Here is a 23,883-nt window from a genome sequence, read left to right as displayed (position 1 = left end):
GCCTGTCTCTTTAAACGGTCCTGCAAATGAGATGCTCCAATCAGGCGTTCATGGCAGCAAACGGTGCCAAACGTACAAAAGCAATCCTTAAAAAAAAAAAACAAAAACTCAGAGATATTCCAAGACTCCAGTCCAGATCCTTCCTAGATCCCGGGTCCTGCATCTGCTGTTTCCCTTCTTAGACTCTTAGCTAATTGGGAGAGAATGCATGTTATTGGCGATCAGAAGGCATATGTCATGAAATTTCTTTAGCAAACATATGCCCCTCATCATTTTTCTAAACAGCTCTAAATTTTTTTCCAGCTCCCCCTTCCTAAAAGAGCTTAGACACTTGTCACCCTTCTTGGCTTGTCAGAGCAGCCCGTGTTGCTGTGCTTGGGTGTGAAGGGCAGCTCTGAAGCCAAGCCCTGTCTCCTCGTACTCGGCGCTACCCTTCTTGAGAGTGGTCTTGTACTGGCTCTCGCTTGGGGGAAGGAGTACACTTTCCATTAGAGATTTCGGAGACTGGCCGGGCACAGTGGCTCACGCCTATAATCCCAGCATTTTGGGAGGCCAAGGCGGGTGGATCACCTGAGGTCGGGAGTTCGAGACCAGCCTAACCAACATGGAGAAACCTTGTCTCTACTAAAAATACAAAATTAGCCGAGTGTGGTGAAGCATGCCTGTAATCCCAGCTACTCGGGAGGCTGAGGTAGGAGAATCGCTTGAACCTGGGAGGCAGAGGTTGCGGTGAGCCGAGATCGCGCCACTGCACTCCAGCCTGGGTGACAAAGCGAGACTCCGTCTCAAAAAAAAAAAAAAAAAAAAACATTCTGGAGATCGGATACTGAAACTTTACACAGGAGGCTGAGCAGGGCTGCTTGTAATGCACGTAGGTGTGATCTGGTGACACATCATCAGGCGTTCTGACAGCCTCAAATGTGCAGGCAATTATCCCACTTCTTGCCCGGGGCTTTGAACCTTTTAAACATTCAGTTTAGGATTCTATAACTTCATGAAACTATTGTTTTTAAAAAAACATTCTGAAACTGAAGTAAGCTACTCCCAAAAAGACAAATATTGTGTGATTCCACTTATACAAGATATCTAAAGTAGTCAAATGCACAGAGACAAGAAAGTCGAACGCTGGACCAGGAGCTGGCGGGGGAGAGTGGGGAATTATGTAATGGGGATAGATTTCAGTTTGGGAAGATGAAAAGTTCTGCAGATGGATGGCAGTGATGGCTGCACCACAATGTGAATGTACTTAATGCTATGAACTGCACACTTAAAAATGTGTAAAATGCTAAATTTTATGTTACATGTATTTTACCATGATTAAATTTTTTTTTTTTTTAAAAAGGGTTCTAGGGCTGGGTGTAGTGGCTCATGCCTGTAATCCCAACACTTTGGGAAGCTGAGGCAGGAGGATCACTTGAGCCCAGGAGTTCAAAATCAGCCTGAGCAACAAATCGAGACCCCATCTCTACAAAAAAATTAAAAAATTACCTGGGCATGGTGGCGTGTGCCTATAGTCCCAGACTTAGGAGGCTGAGGCTGGAGGATTGCTTGGGCTGGGGAGGTCGGGGCTGCAGTGAGCCCAGATCATGTCACTGTACTCCAGCCTGGGCAACAGACTAGGCCCTCTCTCAAAAGATTTTTAAAAAACGAAGAAAAGAAAGAGAATGAGTAAATAGAATATGGCTGCTGATGAAACACTGAAAAACTACAACTGTTAACAGAAAGACAGAAGAGTTCCATCAACACTAGGTTACAGTGGTTGGCGTGCGCTGTAAACAGAGAAAAGTTAAAATGTCCTAAGTAGACACGACTGAACGTACCATTTAATATTTCCACTCTGAACTCTTTTGTTCAACAAGCTAGTACTGAGGGCCCACTGAGTTACATGAGCCAGAATGACATCCTCCAGGTCCTCCTGGTCTGGACGGTTAAGTGGAGTTGGCTATGCCCTGAGACACGTGGCCTGGGGCCTAAGGGGCACCCAGTGAACTGCACCTACATCCACCTGCCCTGAGGTTTCCCGTGCCATGGGAGCAGGGTTCTGAAGGATGAGGGCGTGGCTCCGTGAAGAAGGGGTAGGAAGGGACACTCCAGGGAAGGCAAGGGTGCTCAGCATGTGGAATCCTGTACACAACAGCCTGGCACCTTCAGAAGCTACCAGAAGTCCAGGGTGGCTGCATCCAGGGCCCTGGGAGGAAAGAGTCAGGAAAACAGGTGGCAAGTAGTTCCCAGAGTCAGCCCTGAACCCCAAGAGTCATGGGGAACTTCTGGGGGATGCTGGGCAATTCCATTTTTAAAAGTGCTGAAGAGGTGGGATTTGAAGAAAAACTGGTAAAGACAAGGAAATCTGTTCAGAGACTCCTCCAATAATCCAAGGGAAAGGGCTTCAGATCTGCATGAGCAAACCATGTGTGGCCTCTCCTACAGGCAAGGGCAGACCAGAGCGATCTCCTCAGTCCCTTTCAGGTCGATGACAGTCCCATCTTTTTTCCCATCATTCACTCATTGGGCATAACTGAGTACTTAACATACCGTGGACAGTGGAGCCAGGATGCTTGACTTCAAATCCCAGCTCTGAAACACACTGGCCAGGCGATCTTGAGCAAGTTACTCTAAGTTTTGGGCCTCTCTTTCCTTGTCGGTCAAAATGAAGAAAATAATAGGACCTACTTCAAAAGGGTGTTGTGAGAATTAAACAAAAGAATACATTAAAAATGCTTAGCCCAACACCTGATGCTTGGTGAGCACTCTTTAAAGCCAGCATTTCTCTCCCCTCCCCTCCTGCATCTAAACACACACACACACACACACGCATGAATGAGACACGGACCCCACCTTCTAACAGCACAAGCTCTAGCTGGGAAATAACTCCGTGGCGTAAGATATAATTAAGTACAAGATGCAATCTGAACACGTATTTTTATATAATTAAATTATACCAACTCAATAAAAGGCCATTTTCAAGGAAGGCAAAGAAATGACACACCAAGCCAGATTTCAGTCTTTGAGAGCAGTGGAGTGTGGGCAATCCTGCTTAATTACTTTCTAAAGGACTAATTCGGTGAAGCCGAGCTAACAGATCATTATCTTTATTATAGCTCCATACAGTCCCCTGGGAGCGGCTGCCACATTTTGCATACAGGATGGGTAAGCATAAGCGACTCAATAGTAGATAAATAATCATCACTAAGTCCTATTCCTAAGGATTTTCAACTGTTTGTGACGAAGACAGCTGGGGCTAAAGTGCACAGTAATGCTGCAGTATAAGAGAGTCCTAATTCCATTCAACCGTTTCTCAACTGGAACATATTTTTCTAAGAATGGTAAAATTCATGTTACATAACTTTTTGGGGGGTGATTGAAGTCAAATCCTTTTTACTGTTAAAAATGCTGGAATTGCCAAAAACCACTTCATTGTGTCAATTACTTTGGCTGAAAATAATTTGTTTTAAGCCAGTGAAACCACCAAATGCTTTCTGCAAATGTCTCTGCTTATTGATTCCAGTGATGCGGTGTCTAGCGAGAGGCATTCTGCAGCAACTGTGGTGGCAAGGTTTGACTCTGTACTAAGCCAGTCTCATGGGCCTGCATGCATGTTTCGGGGTTCTACCAATAAGGTTCCCTCATCTGGAAGGCCTTCTCTTCTGAATGTCTAAGTCTACCAGTTCTTTGCTGAGGGGTAGAGTTAAATGTCACATGTGTGCATGTGTGTATAATGCATGTAGAAATGCAGGTATACATGAAGTTATATGCACAGGTGGTATATACTATATACATTGATACACGTTGTTTCAAGCACACAGGGAAGTGGTGGGCATGCTCTATTTGGCAGGCACCTGTCACATGTGTGGCATGGTGGGTGGTGGTGCCTGGTGTGTGTGTTTGAGGAGGTGCTATAAGATAAATAAGACGGGCCAGGCATGGTGGTTCACGCCTGTAATCCCAGCACTTTGGGAGGCCGAAGCGGGCGGATCACGAGGTCAGGAGATTGAGGCCATCCTGGCGAACACGGGGAAACCCTGTCTCTGTCGGGCGCGGTGGCGGGTGCCTGTGGTCCCAGCTACTCAGGAGGCCGAGGCAGGAGAATGGCGTGAACCCAGGAGGCAGAGCTTGCAGTGAGCCGAGATGGCTCCACTGCACTCCAGCCTAGGCAACAGAGCAAGACTCCGTCTCAAAAATAAATAAATAAAATGGAATTTTTAAAAAAAGATAAATAAGACGGACCCTGAATCTATTCAACTAACTTTCACCAGGAAACTCACCACACGCCAGGCACTGCTGAAGTGCAAAAGACACAGGGACGATCCCAGGAAAGTCTGCCTGGAGGAGCTTATCTCTAACGGGAGAATGAAAATAACCCTCCATGACAGGCCTCTGGGATAATCACGATGGCAGAGGTTTATACTAAATACCACATAGCCACCAAGGAAGGAAGGGTACCTGGGGGCACTCAGGGATGAAGATAAGTGGGGCCCTGGGTGCTAAAGCGGGAGGGAGGGCTGCTGTCAGCTTTTAAACAGGAGGCCGTTTTGCCCGGATCTGTCTTGCAGGAGGCACATTCGAAATGTCTAATTTCCCTTGGGTGAGCTCATCGGTGCCCATGGATCCCATTACTATCTGGATGCTGACGGCTTGCAAACGTTCTGTCCAGCCCAGCCGTCTCCTAGGCTCCAGACCTTCACCAACGGCCTGCTCAGCACCTCAGCTTGTGTTCCATATGTCCTCCCACCCCACAAGCCCAAACCACCTCCCCCGTGGCCTGGACTGCCATCTCTGCACAGGCCCCCCAGCCTGTCCTGCCATCTCCAGTTGCAGGTACCAGAGACCTGGGCGTCAGCCCTGATTCTGCCCTCTCCCCACTCTTAATGTAAATACAGGATGTTACCCCCTAAGAATCTCCTGCGTCTTGCTCCCAACCCCCGGCCCAGGGTGAATCACCATTGCCTCTCCCCGGGTTACTGCCATAGTCCCCCCACCTCTACCCTCCTACCTCCACCCTGGACTGCACTTCCCACCTGCCCTCCCCCTGGAAGCAGAGTGATCTTTCAAAACGAAAAATGTGAACAAGTCGCTCCCTTGCCTTAAAATTCTCCTCTCTATTCCCACTGCTCCTAGGAACAAGACCAAACTTCTTGCCATGTCCCCAAAGCGACGCTCCCAATTCCACTGCAAGCCACGTTACTCCTTTCCCTTTCACCACAGGCAACCTTTCAGTTCTCAAAAGGTTCTTTCCCACCCAGGGCTTCCTAGACACTTCCCCAGCCTGAATGGCTCTCCCCACTTCCACCTACCCGCCTGCAGTGAGCAGCCAAGAAAGATGCTCTCACGGACGCCTCTCTTAGGAAGCCCGCCCTAATACATGCCCCCAGTCCTGCAACACCCTACCTTTGTTCCTTAGACTTCTCAGAACAACCTATCACTGTTGTCATGAAGCGAGTGTGAAAATAACACTGGATATTTAGCTCCTGAGAAACAAGTTAGGCTTCCTAAGGCCAAGGACCATGTCATCCTCGCATTTCGCTGGAACCCCTAAAACAGTGTAATAATGAACACTGTGAGTACTTGAGTGCTTGTTTAAAGGAATGGATTGAATACTGGAGGAAGGAGGACTGCTTTGGGTCTGCTGCTGAAACCAAACCGAACCCTAGATGAGAACTGATGAGGGCCCCAGTCAGGGTGGAAGGGACAGATGATGAGACATTTGGGGTGCAGAATCCACTGAGTCAACTGAGATATGGGGCAGGGGGTAGAAGAGTCTAAAATGATTACTAGGAGAATCTAATATTTATAGGGGAGACTACATTTTTGACATGTTTAATTGTCCTAAGAACACTGTAGATATTCACTGGAAATCAGCCCAATTTGCCAAATGGACTTAAGTCTCTCCATGAATATTCGCCTAACCATTTCTACCCTGGTTATCTTTAACTGTGGGCTGCCCATTGTCCTTCAAAGGTTATTTGTGAGAAGAATGTGCAGTCCAGGATGGTGGGTCTCCCCTACAGGGGCTCTGCAGAGTGAAGGGTGCCACCAATCCTGGACCACACCACGACAAACGCATGGATCTGGCCACTGGCCTCAGGCGGGCCCTCTGCTTCCCCTCCCTCTGACAGCAGGGCCTCGGCAGGTGGGAAGGTCTCCTGTTGGACTCCCTACCTTTGGCAGGCCCTAGGCTTGGAGATAGTGCCCTCAGGCATCATCCAAGTCTACAGGTCAAATCCGCCTGTACACTGTGGGAATGGTTTATTAAAGATAGACAGTTTAAATATTTTCCAGAAGGCTGGCAGAATAAATAAATGACTGCATTTTAACACACAACCGAGTACTCTGCAAAAGATGGTTTTCCCCGCCAACAGTATTTGCTAGTAAAGGTAAAACTTTAGAGTAAACAAAAATTGAAATGTATCCACCTAAACTGAATCTCAAAAATTAGCTGGGTGCAGGGGCTCCTGCCTAATCTCAGCATTTTGAGAAGCCAAGGCAGGAGGATCTCTCGAGGGGAGTTCAAGACTAGCCTGAGCAACAAAGGAAGACTCTGTCTCTAAAAAATTTTTTTTTTAATTTAGCCAGGTGTGGTGGCACACGCCTGTAGTCCCAGCTACTCGGGAGGCTGAGGTGTGAGGATCGCTAGAGTCCAAGGAGTCAAGGCTACAGTGAGCCATGATCACGCCACTGCACTCCAACCTGGGCAACAGAGTGAGACCCTGACTCTAAATTAAAAATAAATAATTAATTAAACTTAAAAAAAAAAACAAACCAAGTCCTTTAAAGAAAGAAAAACTCTTCTGAAGAGCTATTTCTTAAAAAGTAAACCAAAGAGGGTATGCACTTGCTCCTGCTTACATCTCAGCACACCCCCAGTCCTGGGCCAGATTAAAACGAATGAGCAGCCTTCAGCAAAAATGAAATCTATGTGCCAAATGTCTAGTGAGAAAAACATGAAGCCGGGGGTGAGGGGTGGTATCAATAATAATTATACAGCTTTTAGAGTTTACAGCACACTTTTGTAATCACTAATGCTTCTGAAGGTGTTTAAAACGTTTTGCTAATATTAGAAACCGTCTATTAATGAGCTAGATACAATTATAAGGATGAATAGTTGTTCCTGAAAGAAATTTTCGTAAGTAGTACAAAATGCCACTGATTTTAAGTCCCTGGAGAGACTGCCTTACTAGAGAGAGCAATGCTTTCATGTTCCGTTTTCAATGTTATCCATGATGAAGGTTTTCACGCTACCAGTTTTATAGCATGAACAAGCCGTAACACTAGAAACAAAGATGTTATTTCTCCTCTCTTATCCAACCTCCACTCAACTAAAATGTTTTTTAAGAGAATATGTGAAAAGGTTTACACTATCTCAGAAATGGACAATAATCAACTAATGGCTACTTTTTAAGCACAGTTTTGTGATTTTTTTCCCACCAAAACGCATGAGTTTCTTTACAATGTCATCAATGGTTGTGGTTTGGCTATAAAATAAGCTCCTCGCTGGGTGGAGCACCAAGTATGCTAATCAGAAGTTCTCGCTTAGCGTGGGTGCTTACTTTGCACTTCTCCATGAGAGCATTTTCCTCTGATTCTGCTATCACAGAATGCCTCAGTCAGTCTTCTGTCACTGCATGAGAATGCAAAAGAGGCCTGAAAATTCTTCCGAGGGTTGAGTTTGGATAATTTCCTCACAGGTGTTCCTTTTAAATCCAACTATTTGTTTTATAACCATCGAGGTGCCAACTTGAAAATTCTGCCGTAATCATAGTTAAGAGAAAGTTATCGGTATTAGAGACGTCAAAAGATGTTTAAGATTATTAAATATTCTTAATTTCCAAAATATAAATGTTTAGAAATTAAAACAATGTTCCATTGCAAAACTAGAAAAAATAAACTTCAGTCACTCAAAAATTATAGTGATTTCAAAATATGACTGGGCAGGTCACATGGACTCGACCCCCCATAGTTACTAACAAGTAGCACCTGCAGGAGAAGAAGCCAGGCCAGATCTGGGACATGGCAGATACGCTCTGGACAGGCCTTAGAGGGCATCTGATAATTCTCTCATGACACCTAAGGCAAGAATGAAAAAGGCTATTAACCACAATCACAACCCTGTGATTGGTCAATTTTGATGTTACTGGTCAATGGTCAATTTTGATGTTACTGTAATGCTAAAATATCTTAATGAATGCTGGGATTATTTATAGCATTACAACACAGATTATAATGGTGTTGTAATCTGATAGGGCTCTGCCTGTTGGAGGAAACTCCTCCTTAAAAAAAAAGTAATTAAATTTAAGAAAAGATTTAGCCATGGTACATGTAAAGTAGACAAGAATTTTACTGGAAAATCAGTAAGAGGTAATAATGTGATGTGACAAGCAACGGAGCCTATCTAACCTTAAGCCGCATTGTTAGAAGTATAGGCCAGGCACAGTGGCTCATGCCTATAATCCTAGCACTTTGGGAGGCTGAGGAGGGTAGATCACCTGAGGTCATGAGTTCAAGACCAGCCTGGTCAAAATGGTGAAAACCCATTTCTACTAAAAATACAAAAATTAGCCAGGCCTGGTGGCACACACCTGTAATTCCAGCTACTCTGGAGGCTGAGGCAGGAGAACTGCTTGAACCCAGGGGGCAGAGGTTTCAGTGAGCCAAGATCGCACCACTGCACTCCAGCCTGGGCAACAGAGTGAGACTCTGTCTCCAAAAAAAAAAAAAAAAGTATAGACTTTGGAATAAGGGAGGTGACGTATCCTATTCTAATCTTCTCTGTGTAGAAACCATGCCTGGAATACCACATTCAGTTGTATCAAGTTAAGAGAGGAATATAGACAAAAGGAAACAGGTGTAGATGAGGCAACCAGGATGATTAAATTTAAATTACGTCTTAAGAGCTAGAAGATGTGAGAAAGAACTATAATGATTGTCTTCAAACATGTGAGGACCTAATATATGTCCAAGATACTAAACCTATTCTCTGTGGACCCAAGGGACAGAACTTCGGCTGAATTTTCACTGCTTGTAGGATCTGACAGTCTGAACTGTCCAGACAAAAAATGGATTGCCTGGAGAGGTATTTACTTTCTAGTCTCTTGAAAATGCTCATGCACGGGTTGAGCAGCCTTTCTAGCTTTGAACAGCCTTTCCAGCTTCCCCTACAGGGCAGAGATTTCAAGCTGGAGGGGTGGGGGCAGGAAAGGAGGGCCAAAGCACCACCCTCTCCCCTTTCAGCTATGGCAGCTCTGTATCTATCTGCTTTACTGTTGGATTCCTGGGTAACCTTTACTTTGAAGAAACAGCTCAAAGGCTTAAGAAAGTAAACCATGAGATGAGATTACCTGCCAGATCCGTTCAGGCGCTGAGATTCTTTTTTTTTTTTTTTTTTTGAGACGGAGTCTCGCTCTGTCGCCCAGGCTGGAGTGCAGTGGCGCGATCTTGGCTCACTGCAAGCTCCACCTCCCGGGTTCATGCCATTCTCCTGCCTCAGCCTCCCAAGTAGCTGGGACTACAGGCGCCCGCCACCACACCTGGCTAATTTTTTTTTTGTATTTTTAGTAGAGACAGGGGTTCACCGTGTTAGCCAGGATGGTCTCAATCTCCTGACCTCGTGATCTGCTCGCCTTGGCCTCCCAAAGTGCTGTGATTACAGGCGTGAGCCACCGCGTCCGGCCACACTGAGATTCTTATAACCTATGGCAACCACATGCAGTTGTGCACTGACTCGTTTTGGTAAGCTGTGATTGATCAAAGGATCCAAAGGACTCACAGAAATGTATGAGCAACATTTTGTTACTTGCTCCCAATTCTTTCCCTCTTTCATCTATTTCCTTACTTATTTATTCTTTTATCAGAAAGGCATAATAAAAAGAGCTTGATATTTAGGTTTCAAAAAGTTCAGACTGGTTCCTAAAAATGTTAAGCCCAGAGTTACTATATGACCTAGCAATTCCGCTCCTAGATATCTGCCCAAGAGAAATGAAAACACAGGTCCACACAAAAATGTGCATGTGAGTGCCCATAGTAGCATTATTGATAAGAGTCAAAAAGTGGAAATAACCCAAATAACCCATCAACAAGTAAACAGATTTAAACAGTGTGGTATCTCTCCACAGTGGAATTTAATTTGGCCATAAAGGCCAGGCGCGGTGGCTCAAGCCTATAATCCCAGCACTTTGGGAAGCCGAGATGGGTGGATCACGAGGTCAGGAGATCGAGACCATCCTGGCTAACAAAGTGAAACCCCGTCTCTACTAAAAAATACAAAAAAAAAACAACTAGCCGGGCGAGGTGGCGGGCGCCTGTATTCCCAGCTACTCGGGAGGCTGAGGCAGGAGAATGGCGTGAACCCGGGAGGCGGAGCTTGCAGTGAGCTGAGATTGGGCCACTGCACTCCAGCCTGGGCGACAGAGCGAGACTCCATCTCAAAAAAAAAAAAAAATTAAATAATTTGGCCATAAAAAAGGAATGGCATGCTGACACAGGCTACAACATGGATGAACCTTAAAACATGCTAAGTGAAAGAAGACGGGAACAAAAGACCAAACATTCTATAATTCCATTTATACAAAATGTCCAGAATCTATAAAGACAGAAAGTAGATTAATGGTTGCTGGGGGTGAGGGCAATGGGGGAACATGGAATGACTGCTAGTAGGTATTAGGGTTTCTTCCGGAGTGATGAAAAGGTTCTAAAATCAGTGAGTGGTAACAACTGCACAATTCTGTGAATATACTACATGCACTTAATGGTACAGTTTAAAAACACATTTTTATGGTATGTAAATATTTCAATAAAGCTATTACTAACACACACACACACACACACACAAAGATTCAGACTGGTATCCAAGTCCTTACTAGTTCTGTGGCCTGATAAAGTTGCCAAATCTCTTTGAGCCTACGTTTCCTCAGGCAGAAAGGAAGGATGGTAACACCACCTACCTCAAAATGAAGCCTTGAAGAAAATATAGAGTATTTCCCAAATCATAAATTGTCTTATAAAGGATAGCTACTGTTCACTTTTCAAAACGCTTCAGGGATTTTTTTTTTTTTTTTTCAGCATTAAAAGAAGTTTGTGAGCTGGGTGTGGTAGCATGCACCTGTAGTCCCAGCTACTCGAGAGGCTGAGGTAGGATAGCTTGAGCCCCAGGAGTTTGAGGTTTCAGTGAGCTGTGATCATGCCACTGCACTCCAACCCAGGTCACAGAGTGAGGTCTGGCTCAAAGAAAAAAAAAAAAAGCTTGTGATTTCTAGCTCACTTTACAGATTTCAAATACTCTGAAGGAAACAATGCACACATTTTCTGCTTAAATGAGAAAGACAGTTCCTGAAAGACGAGGATGAGCCTTTTCAGGAGGCTAGATACTGCCTAACTTTGCATTTCATATCCATTACAAATTATGAGGAGAGACGCCAAGAAAAAAGTATAAAAGAAGACAAAAATTTCATTCATAAGAACAAAACTTTTATCTTTCCCCCTTCTCGTTTATACATTATCATCTCTCTCTCTCTCTCTATCTCTCTCTCTCTTCGAGACAGGGTCTCACTTTGTCACCCAGGCTATAGTACAGTCATAGCTCAGTCATAGCTCACTGCAGCTTCAAACTCCTGGGCTCAAGCAATCCTCCCATCTCAGCCTCCTGAGTAGCTAGGATTACAGGTTCAAGCCACCATGCCCAGCCAACTTTTAAAAACTTTTTGTAGAGAGGGGGTCTTACTATGCTGCCCAGGCTGCTCTCAAACTCCTGGCTGCAAGTAATCCTCCCGCCTCAACATCCTACATTTTGATCTTGTCTTTATTTGGCCAGAAGGAAGTTAACTATGACAGTCATCCAAATAATATGTATGAATTATATTTTCTAAAGCAATAACCATGATTTTTTAGTTTCTATCACTATTAACAGCATGAAGCATACTCAACATATGAAAATGTATGATTCATATATTATGCTGCTGTCTTGCCATTGTAATCTACGTCTCTCATTTAAAAAAAATTGTTTGCCAATGTAGCTAATGAAATATCCAAACGTTTAATTTAGTTCCCAGTGAAATGGCATTTCTGTGACCCATCGCTTTAATTGAATCATCATAGTAATTAGCTGACTTGTATTCATTTATATTTTCACTTAATGAAAGCCTCTTAAAATGTTTCACATCAAAACATCTGTTGCCTAAGATATCACCAGTTAACATTCACTTCTGCCCCATAGGCCACTCTTGCTTTAAACTTTATTCATTAGACAACCTAAAAAAAATAACAAATATAGAGCCGAGAACTTTTTGAGAAAAGTAATTCAATACTTACAAAGTGACCTTATTGTTTGATTCTAGTTAAGATGGCTTTTCTTTAAACTGTTACCTCTACAAAATATAAGAGCTGGTTTTTACTTTCTTCTGGACATCACCACCAGTAAAATACCATGCCAATATCTCCAGGCTGGCAATGAAAAGGAAAATGCAGAAAACCAAAACATTCATGAATAGATGTGTAGCTCAACTTCATGACTCAAATGCTATTTAGGAACAGTATGACCAGGCCCCCAAACAACTGCTCCAATAAAAATATCTAGGCTCATTTTCGTATCGCAAACCAAGCTGTCAATAATATGCCCACAGATTAAATTTGTGAGACCTGATGTCTCAAAGTCATTTAATACAAATTTCAGCCACATATCTTTCCAACTAGCATAGGGAGAATTCTACCATAAGCGTACAGGAGTTTGTACTTACTTTTTAGCTCAAAAATAACAATTCGAATATGATTGATTACAAATCAATTAAGGAACCTATTCAAAATGTTAATTGAGGAATCTAACCTACTAGAAAGCAAAACGGTTCCCATGACTCTATACTATAAAGTATCCCAGGGACCACCGGCGTACCAAATACATTCTACCTGCCCTCAACCCCTTCTGAGCCCCCAAAACACAGGGGTTCTGCTCTTGGAAACTGGCGTTAAATTCAGAGACAGAGTAAAAACTTTCTTTAATTCCACTGAAGAGGGAATTGCTAAGTTCATGAAGACCCACAAATGGTTCAGATGTAAAGTATAAGCTGCAAAAGCTATCAGAGTATACATTCTAACATGAACAAGATGATAAATTTCACCAGCGATAAAAATACCACTACAGAGGATGAATCAACACACTCTCCACTCTTTACTGCTACAGTGACAAACAGGTGTCGAATAACAAGAAAACTTTCCCTAAATCACAATACAATAGCAAAATAAATTGCTCCAGTTGTCAAAGGGTCTAGAATTCAAAATTATTCCGACTGCACTTAAGCAAATTCTATCAAATACACATTTTTTCCCCATTAACAAACTTTTAGGGCCCTTTGACGGAGCAATAAACCCAACATGTAAAAAAAAAAAAGTGTGGTTAACTTTTGTGCGTGAATTATCACACATCATGTTCTGATAAAATATTCAGTGTGCTGTGAAAATCTTTTTCAACTCTGCCAATGAGACTGAAATCTTTCAAGCATGTAGGATTTCATATTTTTAAAAAGATGCCATATTGGTGGATATGAATGTTTCCTTCCTGTAAAATTGCAAAACAAAAAGAAAAGAAAAAAATAATCATTATCCCATAAACAAAATAAGAAGCAACACTGAGGCCAGGTCCACTTTGGCTTTCCATTTAAAAAGCTCTAGATTGTATTAAATTGTGATGATTTCATTAAAGTAGACCTGAATGGGTTCTGGGGGTCCAAACACTGCGTGCAGCCTCGCAGGAGGGTTTTGTTATTAAAGGATTTGTTTCCTGAGTTCTTCATCCAGTCATTTCCAAACAGATGTGAGTTGGGAAGCAAAAAAGCAACACGTTCCCCGGAACGCGGATGCTTCCCGGGCCTCCCCGCCGCCCTGTGCCCCACGCGCCTCCGCCCGGGCGCGCTCCGCGGGTGTTGTAGCCGGCGGGGTCCGCGCACCAGTGCCGGGAGCCGGGCCGGCGGCGGGGAGCCCGGGACGGCCCGGAGCGAGGCGCGGCCCCGCGGCTCCAGCACAATGCGCCGGCGGCGGGAACGGGGACCGCGCGCCCCTCCGTAACAACTTTGCGCGGCCTCGCCCGCGGCCGCCGGGCCTCGGCCCCTCGGCTTGGTCGCCGCCGTCGCCGTCGCCGCCGCCCGCCGCCCGCCGCCCGCCGCCCCGGCCCCGCGCGGCCGCCCCTCACCGTTGCAGAACTGGAGCAGCGAGGACGTGTCGTACAGGCTGCTGTAGCTGGAGAAGCCGTCCTCCATGCTGAGGCCGCCGGGCCGCGCCCGCTCCCCGGCCCGGCCGCGCCGCCGCCGCTCACCACACACTGAGTCGAGCCCGACCGCGACCGGCGCTGGCGCTGGGGCCGGCCCTGCTGTGGCGGCTGCTGCTGCCGGTTACCATGGCAACCCCGGGCCCGCCGCCGCAGCCGCCGCCGCCGCCGCAGCCGCGCTAGCCCAGCGCCCGCTCCGCCCGCGAGGGGGCGGCCTCGGCGGCTGCGGGGCCCGGGCCGGGAGGGGGACGTGGCGGGGCGGGGCCGGGCCGAGCCTCCGGCGCCTGCGGCCTCTTCCCCAGCGGGGAGCGCTGCCCGGGCGGCCTGGGTGCTGCAGGGCCGCCTCTGCCGCCCGCCGTCCGCTTTGCCAGGCCCCGCCTCCGCGCACGGGGGCCCAAGGGCTGAGGGGCGCGGCGGCGGTCCTTGTGGGGGCGGGGGGACAAAGACCCAGGCCAGGAGAGAGCGGGCGTGCGGGGGCCCGAGGTAACCTCTGCCGCGGACGCCCAAGCCCACCCGCTCCTGATGCACTGTTCCCGCGCTCGCGGGCAGCTCCACGACCAAACATGGACAACGCGCCCGCGCATTTCGGCCGTTTCTACTCCGCGGCTCACTGTGGGCCACATCCTGCCGGCGTGCCCTTCTGTCCACACGTTTTTCCGCCGCAGCAAGGCCCTGCCTCAGTGAGAATTAGCACGGGACTGGCAAGTCCGCTCGAACCTTCGCTCACACTGGGACAGAGAGGCCATCCTGGCACCAGGCTGGAAGTCCGCAGTGTTGAGGACTGGACGCAGCTAAAACATCGCTCTGTGGTTTCCCTACGATCAGCCACTGGGATACAGATCTGTCACATTACAGGCTTGTTAACTTGCTACAGGACTAAGGAAATCAGTATTTATTCTACATCAGAAAGAGACCAAGAGTTAGGAGAAAATAGCGCAGTAGGAGAAACACACAGATCCATGAGTTTGTAACTTTTCCAGCCCATATACATAAAAATGCTGTTAATGGTTCGCATTTTATTCCCATGGAGTGAAGTAAGTAAAGACGCGCCAAATAACAAGCAGGGAAGCAAGAAATTAGAATACATAAAATGGATGATCTAACCCAAGAATGGGCTTGGTCCCAAAGAGACTGCAGAACGTTTACACTTCCTGTTGCATCATAGTCATAATTCAGTTCCATGCCAAAAATCTGAAATTGTAGGTACTAACTTGTGCAGGTTGAATACAGTGGGTGAAATAAGAACTGAATAAGTTAGAATTAGGAAAACTCGTAGGCCTCACTTGGGCTCAGAGGCCTGTCCTTCCAGAAGCCCGGCTTGGACATCAGTAGGTGGCAGGTGAGGGACAGAACTTTGTCATTCTGTGTGCGGCACGGTTAGCACATGGGTTAGTAAAGACTGGTGCTACACGCTGTAGGCAGAGGGAGAAGTTTAAGACCTTATCCCTGTCCTGGCAGGATTGTTAATTGGGAAGATGCGTTGTGGGTGGAGGCTGAAGGGCCGCAGGTGCTGCGGGTTTGACTGTGACTTGGTGGATGGAGGACAGTGGGCAGGACAGTGCTAGTGAGGAAAGAAGGAAAGGTGCCTGCAGACATTGTGCAGACAAGTGGGAAATAAGACTGGACTGAGGGCAAGGGGCCAGGTAAGAGAGGCCCCAAGAGCTGCAGAGGAGCCTGAACCAGACCTGCTGGGAGATGGAGGGATGCTTGGAGGGTTCATGCAGGCAGGCCACTGATGAGAGCTGTGTTAGGGAGCTGGGTCTGCCTGCTGACTGGGCTGCAGGGGCCGCGGCCTGTGGCTGGAACAGCCCAGGATGTCTGCAGTGCTCCAGAAATGAGGCACCAAGGGCGGGCCAGAGGGAAGTTGCTATAGGACCATACAGCTGGAAAGACAGGAAGGTCAAGCGAGGACAGCACAGCCTCCAATTAGAAGTGCCCTGTAGCAACTAGAGAGAAAGAATTGAGATTTGGGAGTTGTCAGCAAAGGGATTATAACTGAAGTCTCTAAAGAAGAGAATGGAAAATCGGACAGGGGCTGGGGCATAGCCTCAACAAAGGAGAGAGAAGGACATTCCGAAGGAACAACGGTTAGAGGCAGGAGAATCAGCAGAGGACATTGTCTCTCTAAGCTAAGAGCACAGAGAGCTTCCAGTGGGCATTTGCATAGAGTTCTCTGCAGGAAGGGCCAAGGAGGATGAGGCTGGGGTAAAGCTCTCCTGACTGGTGGCAGAGGGTTCCCAGGGGACCTGGAGCGCCCTGGCGATGCAGTAGGTTGGTGGATATCAAAGGGAGAGGGCATGTACATGCATGTTAGAACACTTTGGCAGGGAGGCTGAGCCCTGGGCTTATGCCTATAATTCTAGCATTTTGGGAGGCCGAGGTGGGCGGATTGCCTGAGTTCAGGGGTTCAAGACCAGCCTGGGCAACATGAGAAACCCCGTCTCTCCAAAAAATTAGCCGGACATGGTGGTGTGCACCTATAGTCCCCGCTATTTGGGAAGTTGAGGTGGGAGAATCACCTGAGCTCAGGAGGTAGAGATTGCAGTGAGCCAAGATCATTCCGCTGCACTCCAGCCTAGATGACAGAGTAAGACCCTGTCACCAAAAATAAAAAAAATAAAAAAAGAAAAAGAAAAAAAGAAAACTTTGGCAGGGAAAGGAAATGGGAGGGACCAAAGATAGTTGGCAGAGGGCCAGGTAAAGTGTCCCCTTGCCCCCGCATGGCACAGGTGGGTACTCTGCCTCTCTAAGGTGAGAGGTAGATGCTATGGAAAAGGGGCTTTCAAAGGGTGAAACTTAACACCCAGATGCCCATTTCATCGTCCTCATTTCCCATCTTTCCTCTGTCTACTCCAGTGTTCATGCTCTCTCTACTCCACTTTGCAGTTTTATACTTTAGGATATGTTGGATGATTGGCATTTCTGAATTTGAAAAGGAAGTAGTAATCATGAATAATTAGAAGATGGTTTTCTTTAAAGCCAAATGTGGTGGTGTGTGCCTGTAGTCCTAGTTATTTGGGAGGCTGAGGTGAGAGGATCACTTGGGCCCAGGAGGTTGAGGCTGCAGTGAGCTGTGATTCCACCACTGCCCTCCATACAGCGCAGCTGGGGCAAAGCTCAACTCCAGCCTGGGCAACAGAATGAGACCCCATCTCAAAAAGAAAAAACGAATGTTAGCATTACTTATATTTAATGTTGTAATATTTGGTGGTCACAATTTAGACATGGGAAAGGAGACATATATTTAAAACTTCAGCTGCCAAATTGAGCTGGAGATTTTCTTAGAAGATATTATTTCCACTAGAGTAAAGTTACAAATAAGACAATTAAGAACTCAGTCCACTTTCTTTTGAGATGATAAAGATCGTCATTACTCTCTTAACCTAGAGTATTAAACAGCTATGTTTTTCCCACAATGGTAAAATCTTACTCTAAAAAAAAGCTAAATTTAGAATAATTGCAATGATATGCATGTTAAGTCAATTAGGTATAATCTACACAGCATTAAAAAAGATCTGTGGGGGAAGTTCAAGAAAAATCTCTGAAAACTAATAATGTGTGATGTTTTTGCCTAAACATTTTAACAGACTGATATTCCACGTCATTGTGAGATAATTTATAGCCTGAGCTGCAAAAATGTTGTCATTGTAATAAATGATGTATACTCTCTAGGACAATATAACCACAATGTTCAGTGGAATTAATAGCAGCATTTGTACAACGTGTGAAAAAGAGAAAGGAAAGTGAAAGCTCTGTAGCCTTTATTCATAGAAAGGCAATTTTTAAAAATCACCCAGAAAAGTGCAGCCTTGTGCATCTATTGTTTAATCCAACACTCTTCCAAAAATAGTTACACAGTGCCAGGCCCTATGCTTGGGGCTGGGAATGTAGCACATAGAACACAGTGCCTTCCAAACTGCAGGTGGCCATGAAGTCAATTAAAGAGTCATAATTGGCAAGTTTCCAAATGAAATAGAGGCCAGGCATGATGGCTTATGCCTGTAATTCCAGCACTTTGGGAAGCTGAGGCGGATGGATCACCTGAGGTCAGGAGTTCGAAACCAGCTGGCCAACATGGTGAAACCCCATCTCTACTAAAAATACAAAAATTAGACAGGCATGGTGGTGGGCACTTGTAGTCCCAGCTACTCAGGAGGCTGAGGCATGAGAGTCACTTGAACCCAAGAGGTGGAGGTTGCAATGAGCCGAGATCATGCCACTGCACTCTATCCTGGATAATGGAGCAAGATGCTGTCTCAAAAAAAATAAAAAGAAAGAAAGAAATAGCAAATTCCACTTCTGGATACTCAGAAGAGTTGAAAGCAGGGACTTGGACAGGTATTTGTACACCCATGTTCATAGCAGCATTATTCACAATAGCCAAGAGGTGGGAGCAACCTGAGTACCGATGGATGAATGGTTAAACAAAATGTGGTCCATCCATAGAGTGGAATCTTATTTCATCCTAAAAAGGAAGGGAATTGTGATACATGCTATCAGAATGTATCAAGACACTATGCAGCGTGAAATAAACCAGTCCCCAAAAGCACAAATATTCTAGGACTCCACTTACATGAAGTGCTTAGGGTTTTCAAATTCACAGAGACAGAAAGTGAAGGCTGGGGAGAGGGAGGAATAGGAAGTGAGTGCTTAATGGGCACAGAGTTTCAGTTTGGAATGATGAAAAAGTTCTGCAGATGAATGGTGATGTTGGTAGAAGAACAATGTGAATATCCTCATGCTTTATAACTGTGCACTTAAAGATGGTTACAATGGTGACTTTTATGTCATGTGTGTACACATACATATACACACATATTAGGGAGATATTTTATAGTCTCCATATGTTGCCCAGGCTGGAGTGCAGTGGCTATTCACAAGTGCAGTCAGAGCACACTAGAGCCTCCAACTCCTGGGCTCAAAGGATCCTCCCTCCTCAGCCTCCCAAGCAGCTGAAACTACAGACACACACCACCATGCCTGGCTGTTGTATATATTCTAACACAGTCTTTAACATGAAATGGAATAGACAATTTTGGAGTGCACTGAGCATAGTAAGAACGAGTATTTGTGCTGGAAACATTGGTCTTTACTTAAAAGGTACCTACGTGTGCTGAGTTGCGATATATAATACAAGGCATTTCTTGTTGTGGGTCACGGTCACAATCTTTTTTTTTTTTTTTTGAGACGGAGTCTTGGTCTGTCGCCCAGGCTGGAGTGCAGTGGCCGGATCTCAGCTCACTGCAAGCTCCGCCTCCCGGGTTCACGCCATTCTCCTTCCTCAGCCTCCCGAGTAGCTGGGACTACAGGCGCCCGCCACCTCGCCCGGCTAGTTTTTTGTATTTTTTAGTAGAGACGGGGTTTCCCCGTGTTAGCCAGGATGGTCTCGATCTCCTGACCTTGTGATCCACCCGTCTCAGCCTCCCAAAGTGCTGGGATTACAGGCTTGAGCCACCACGCCAGGCCTGGTCACGGTCACAATCTAAGAGACATTTGGACATATAATAATTGTACAGATAAACGTATAAATACAAATTATAAGCACCAAGGAACAAAGCTAGGTGGAAGATTTCAAATTATTTCTGAGGCTCTGAACTGGACTAAAGAGGAAAAGAAGCTACCAGAACAGCCATGGGCAGAACAAGGGGCGGCCACGTCAAGCAAGCTGTGGTAGGAGATCGGGAGGCCTGCTTGGATGGGACCTTGGAGAGCCTGTCAGGGGCTTCTGGTTTTACTCTAAGAGCAGAGAAAAGTTGACCTTCAGTTAATGTCATGGGCTTAATTGTGTCCTCCAAAAAATTAATCTGTTCAAGTCCTAACCGCCAGGACCTCAGAATGTGACCTTACTTGAAGATGGGGCCTTTACAGATGTAATCAAGTTAAAATGAGGGCATTAGGCTGGGCCCGAATCCAATATGACTGGTGTCCTTATAAGAAGGAGAAATTTGGACAGAGATGCACACAGAGGGAAGATAAAGTGAAGACACGGGGAGGAGGCAGCCACCTGCAAGCCAAGGAGAGGGGCCACAGAAGGATCCAGCCCTGCCCACACCTGGGTTTTAGACTTCTGACCTCCAGAACTGTGAGAAAATTAATTCCTGTTGTTTCAGGCCTCCAGCTGGTGGCACATTCTTAAGGGAGTCTGAGCAGATCAGTACAGTTAGTATAGAATCTCAGAGTCAATCCGGTTGTGGTGGCTCACACCTGGAATCACAGCATTTTGGGAGGCTGAGCCAGGCGGATCACCTGAGGTCAGGAGTTCGAGACCAGCCTGGCCAACATGGTGAAACCCCATCTCTACTAAAAATACAAAAATTAGACAGGCGTGGTGGTGGCATGGTGTCATGGTGGATGACAGGATGTCATCCCAGCTACTCAAGAGGCTGAGGCAGGAGAATCGCTTGAACCCAGGAGGTAGAGGTTGCAGTGAGCCAAGATCGTGCCCACCACAATCCAGCCTGGGCAACAAGAGTAAGACTCTGTCTCAAAAAAAAAAAAAAAAAAAAAAAGAATCTCAGAGTCAAGAATTGGCTATTCCACAGATCACAGATGCGGCACCATTCACTACTCATATTAAAACATAAAATTTAGCTTCTCATGATAAAATTGTTACTCTATGAAATGAGAGGTAATCACTGATTCTGACAACCGTAAGGGAACATTCAATTCTGTGGTCTCCAACCCATTTGCTGATGCAGCTGTCGTTTCTACAGCATCCCTGACAAATGGTCACTCTGCCCCTTTCAGTTCTGAAGCACTCCAATTATTGAAAAGATTGTTGTTTATTTTCATCCTAAATTGCCCTTGCCAAAGTATTCTTCACCAATCCTACTTTTGTCTGGTCAATTTCATCTCTCTCTGACCTGGTTCTGGCTTCTATCTCCTCTGGAACGTTGCAACAGTAGCCTGTGTCCTGGTTTACCCAGCCCTGCTTCATTACTCCAGGGTTAACTTACCCAAAGAGGCGCTAACTGATATCCTCTCATTCTCTGCTGCCTACCATATTAAGTGCAAACATCTTGGCATGAACTTCAAGTCTGTCTGCGCTGCTGCTGCAAATGCCATCTTTGGCATTCAACACCCCCCTGCCCCACTGTGCTCTCCGAAAACTCCACTTCACGACTCTCAGACGTGCCGTGCACTTGAAGGCTTTGAACCTTGGCCAGTGCTGTGCCCTAGTCCTGAGTGCCCACCTCCCCTGCCTGCCAGGCTAGGAGCTGCGCCATCAGCAGGGCCTCTGCAGTCATGAGTACATCTGCCCTTGTGCCAATCTGCTTTGCCTTGTGGGAACTTGTGTACAAGTCTGTCTCTCCTGGGAGATTATATGCCCCTAATGCCCGTCATGCTTGACACAAGATTGAACGTAGTTGGCAGTGAGTAAATGCTGAGTGAACAAATGAACTGTGGACAAAAGTGGTTGCCCATTACACATGATAGGCTTTCAAATGCCTGGAAGAGAACCCACATCATCTCCAGGGTAACATTCTCCATTTCTTCCCTGTCCATCATGTGACATTGTTTCTAGACCCCTTGTCTGGAGAGATGTCCATCCCACCCAACCAGATCCTTTTATCCTGAATCCTGAAGATTCAGGTACTCAGAACAGCATACAGTAACCTCAGAGCACTCCGACTTGGGTGGCATTTCCCTTTAGTAACTTGAATATTATAATTCTATTGATGCAACTGAAGCGTGTATTTTTTGTTGTTGTTGTTTTGTTTTTTGTGTTTTTTTTTGAGCAGCCAGGATGTGGACTGTAGGCTCCATGTTGAACTTGCAGTCAATTATAAACCTATCAGTCTTTTAAAAATGAACTGCTATTGGATCTTCTCCATCCTGTACTGAGCTAATTAATATTTTAAAAACTGAATGACAAGACTTATCTTTATCCTTGTTACATGCCATTTTGTTGGCTTCTGTCCATCATTTTAGCCAACCAAAATCTTGTAAACTGTTAAATCTGGCATTGTCATAGCAGTGAATGTGCCATAATGCACCCTTCAATGTCTCCTTCGTCCTTATAATTGATCACCAGGTTAGCAGTACGGGAGGGGTGCAGAGTCCTGTGTATGGCACTGGATGCCTGCCCAGCCACATCTCTATTGATCTGTTTCTCAGTGCTTTGGAAATACCTGTCTAAAAATGAAATCACCCCAACCGTTCGTTCACCCAGCCTATTTTCTTCTTCACTGTCCACAGGATTTTGTGAAGGAGCTTCGCCATTGCTTTGTAAATTTGGTCTGATAACACAGAAAAAGAGGGAACGAGGTTGGTTTGGCTCTCAGGCGCCACTTTTCCTTCCAAGTGTTTACACACTAGCTCTTCAAAGATCTGTGAAAATTCTTGCTCAGAACCAATATTAATATCAAATGTATCATCTGTATTTTCCAGAATCCAACTTTTTCTGCTTTTTGGAAACTTATGACCTTTTTTCCCTTCCCAGTTTTCTGTGACTCCCATCTGGCAAAATTAGAGCTGGCTTGCTGAGGCCTGGAGAATGTATTCACAGTAACCGAACAGTCTCTTGCCATCTCTTGCCTTTCTTAGGCTCTTGGCAATTTCTCCCCAGGGATGTTTCTTTTATCCCTTCCAGTGTTAAGATTATTCTCCTTATTAGAGAAAAAGGAGGCTGGACGCAGTGGTTCACGCCTGTAATCCCAGCACTTTGGGAGGCCAAGGCAGGTGGATCACCTGAGGTCATGAGTTCGAGACCAGCCTGGCCAACATGGTGAAACCCCGTCTTTACTAAAAATAAAAAATTAACCAGTCATGGTGGCATGTGCTTGTAATCCTAGCTACTGGGGAGACTGAGGCAGGAGAATTGCTTGAACCTGGGAGGTGGAGGTTGCAGTGAGCCGAGATCATGCCATTCATTGCACTCTAGCCTGGGCAACAAGAGTGAAGCTCTATTTGAAAAAAAGAAAAGAGGCCGGGCGCGGTGGCTCAAGCCTGTAATCCCAGCACTTTGGGAGGCCGAGACGGGCGGATCACGAGGTCAGAAGATCGAGAGACGATTCCGGCTAACACGGTGAAACCCCGTCTCTACTAAAAAATACAAAAAAAATAGCCGGGCGAGGTGGCGGGCGCCTGTAGTCCCAGCTACTCGGGAGGCTGAGGCAGGAGAATGGCGTAAACCCGGGAGGCGGAGCTTGCAGTGAGCTGAGATCCGGCCACTGCACTCCAGCCTGGGTGACAGAGCAAGACTCCGTCTCAAAAAAAAAAAAAGAAAAAAAGAAAAGAAAAGAAAAAGAAAAAAAGCCTGCAGAGCGAAGTCCTAACCATGCAGACTGGCTTTCGGGGTCCTTCATGGCTCCCCTAGTTCTTCCGGTTCCTTGGCCCCTGTCAATCCCTCTGCTTTTCATTTCCCAAATACCCCACAATTGTCTGCCCCTGGGGCTTTGGTTGTGAGATTCCTGCTGTTGGAAATGTCCTTCCACTCAGTCTGTGAGCTCCCTGGCTGGGAGCCTTGCACAGGGATGCATTTCTACAGCTTATCTTATGAAGGCGAGACGTTGTCAGCCTGTCAAAGCCAGCTCCTTGTTTTCCCTTGTGTCATCGGGCCTGGATGGGCTGGGATGGGGGAGAGGCACTGGCCGAGAAACAGCACTATGTGATAAAGACGGCCTTATCAAGGGCCTCTC

General features: G+C 46.1%; 1 protein-coding gene across 25 annotated transcripts in view; it reads right to left on the bottom strand.

Annotated features, from left to right (window-relative positions):
- The window catches only part of EML1 (EMAP like 1), a 210,519-nt gene that overhangs the window by 138,004 nt on the left and 48,632 nt on the right, over positions 1 to 23,883 (bottom strand). For 12 of the 25 annotated variants that reach the window (XR_012416101.1, XR_012416103.1, XR_012416104.1 and 9 more), the window contains exon 1: positions 14,168 to 14,298. The exons of 9 other annotated variants lie outside the window; for them this stretch is intronic. Coding sequence is in view for 5 of the 16 variants with exons in the window: in XM_045396971.3 (XP_045252906.1) it covers positions 14,168 to 14,234 (67 nt within the window). In the remaining 11 variants the exon portion in view is untranslated. Of the gene's footprint in view, positions 1 to 12,297; positions 12,430 to 14,167; positions 14,299 to 23,883 lie in introns of those variants that run through there. 4 more of the 25 variants (XR_012416107.1, XM_045396974.3, XM_073998178.1 and 1 more) reach the window with 1 other exon arrangement.

Source organism: Macaca fascicularis, chromosome 7 (assembly GCF_037993035.2).
Source record: "Macaca fascicularis isolate 582-1 chromosome 7, T2T-MFA8v1.1".
In the NCBI taxonomy this organism is placed as follows: domain Eukaryota; kingdom Metazoa; phylum Chordata; class Mammalia; order Primates; family Cercopithecidae; genus Macaca; species Macaca fascicularis.
This window is presented reverse-complemented; position numbering and strand designations above follow the sequence as displayed.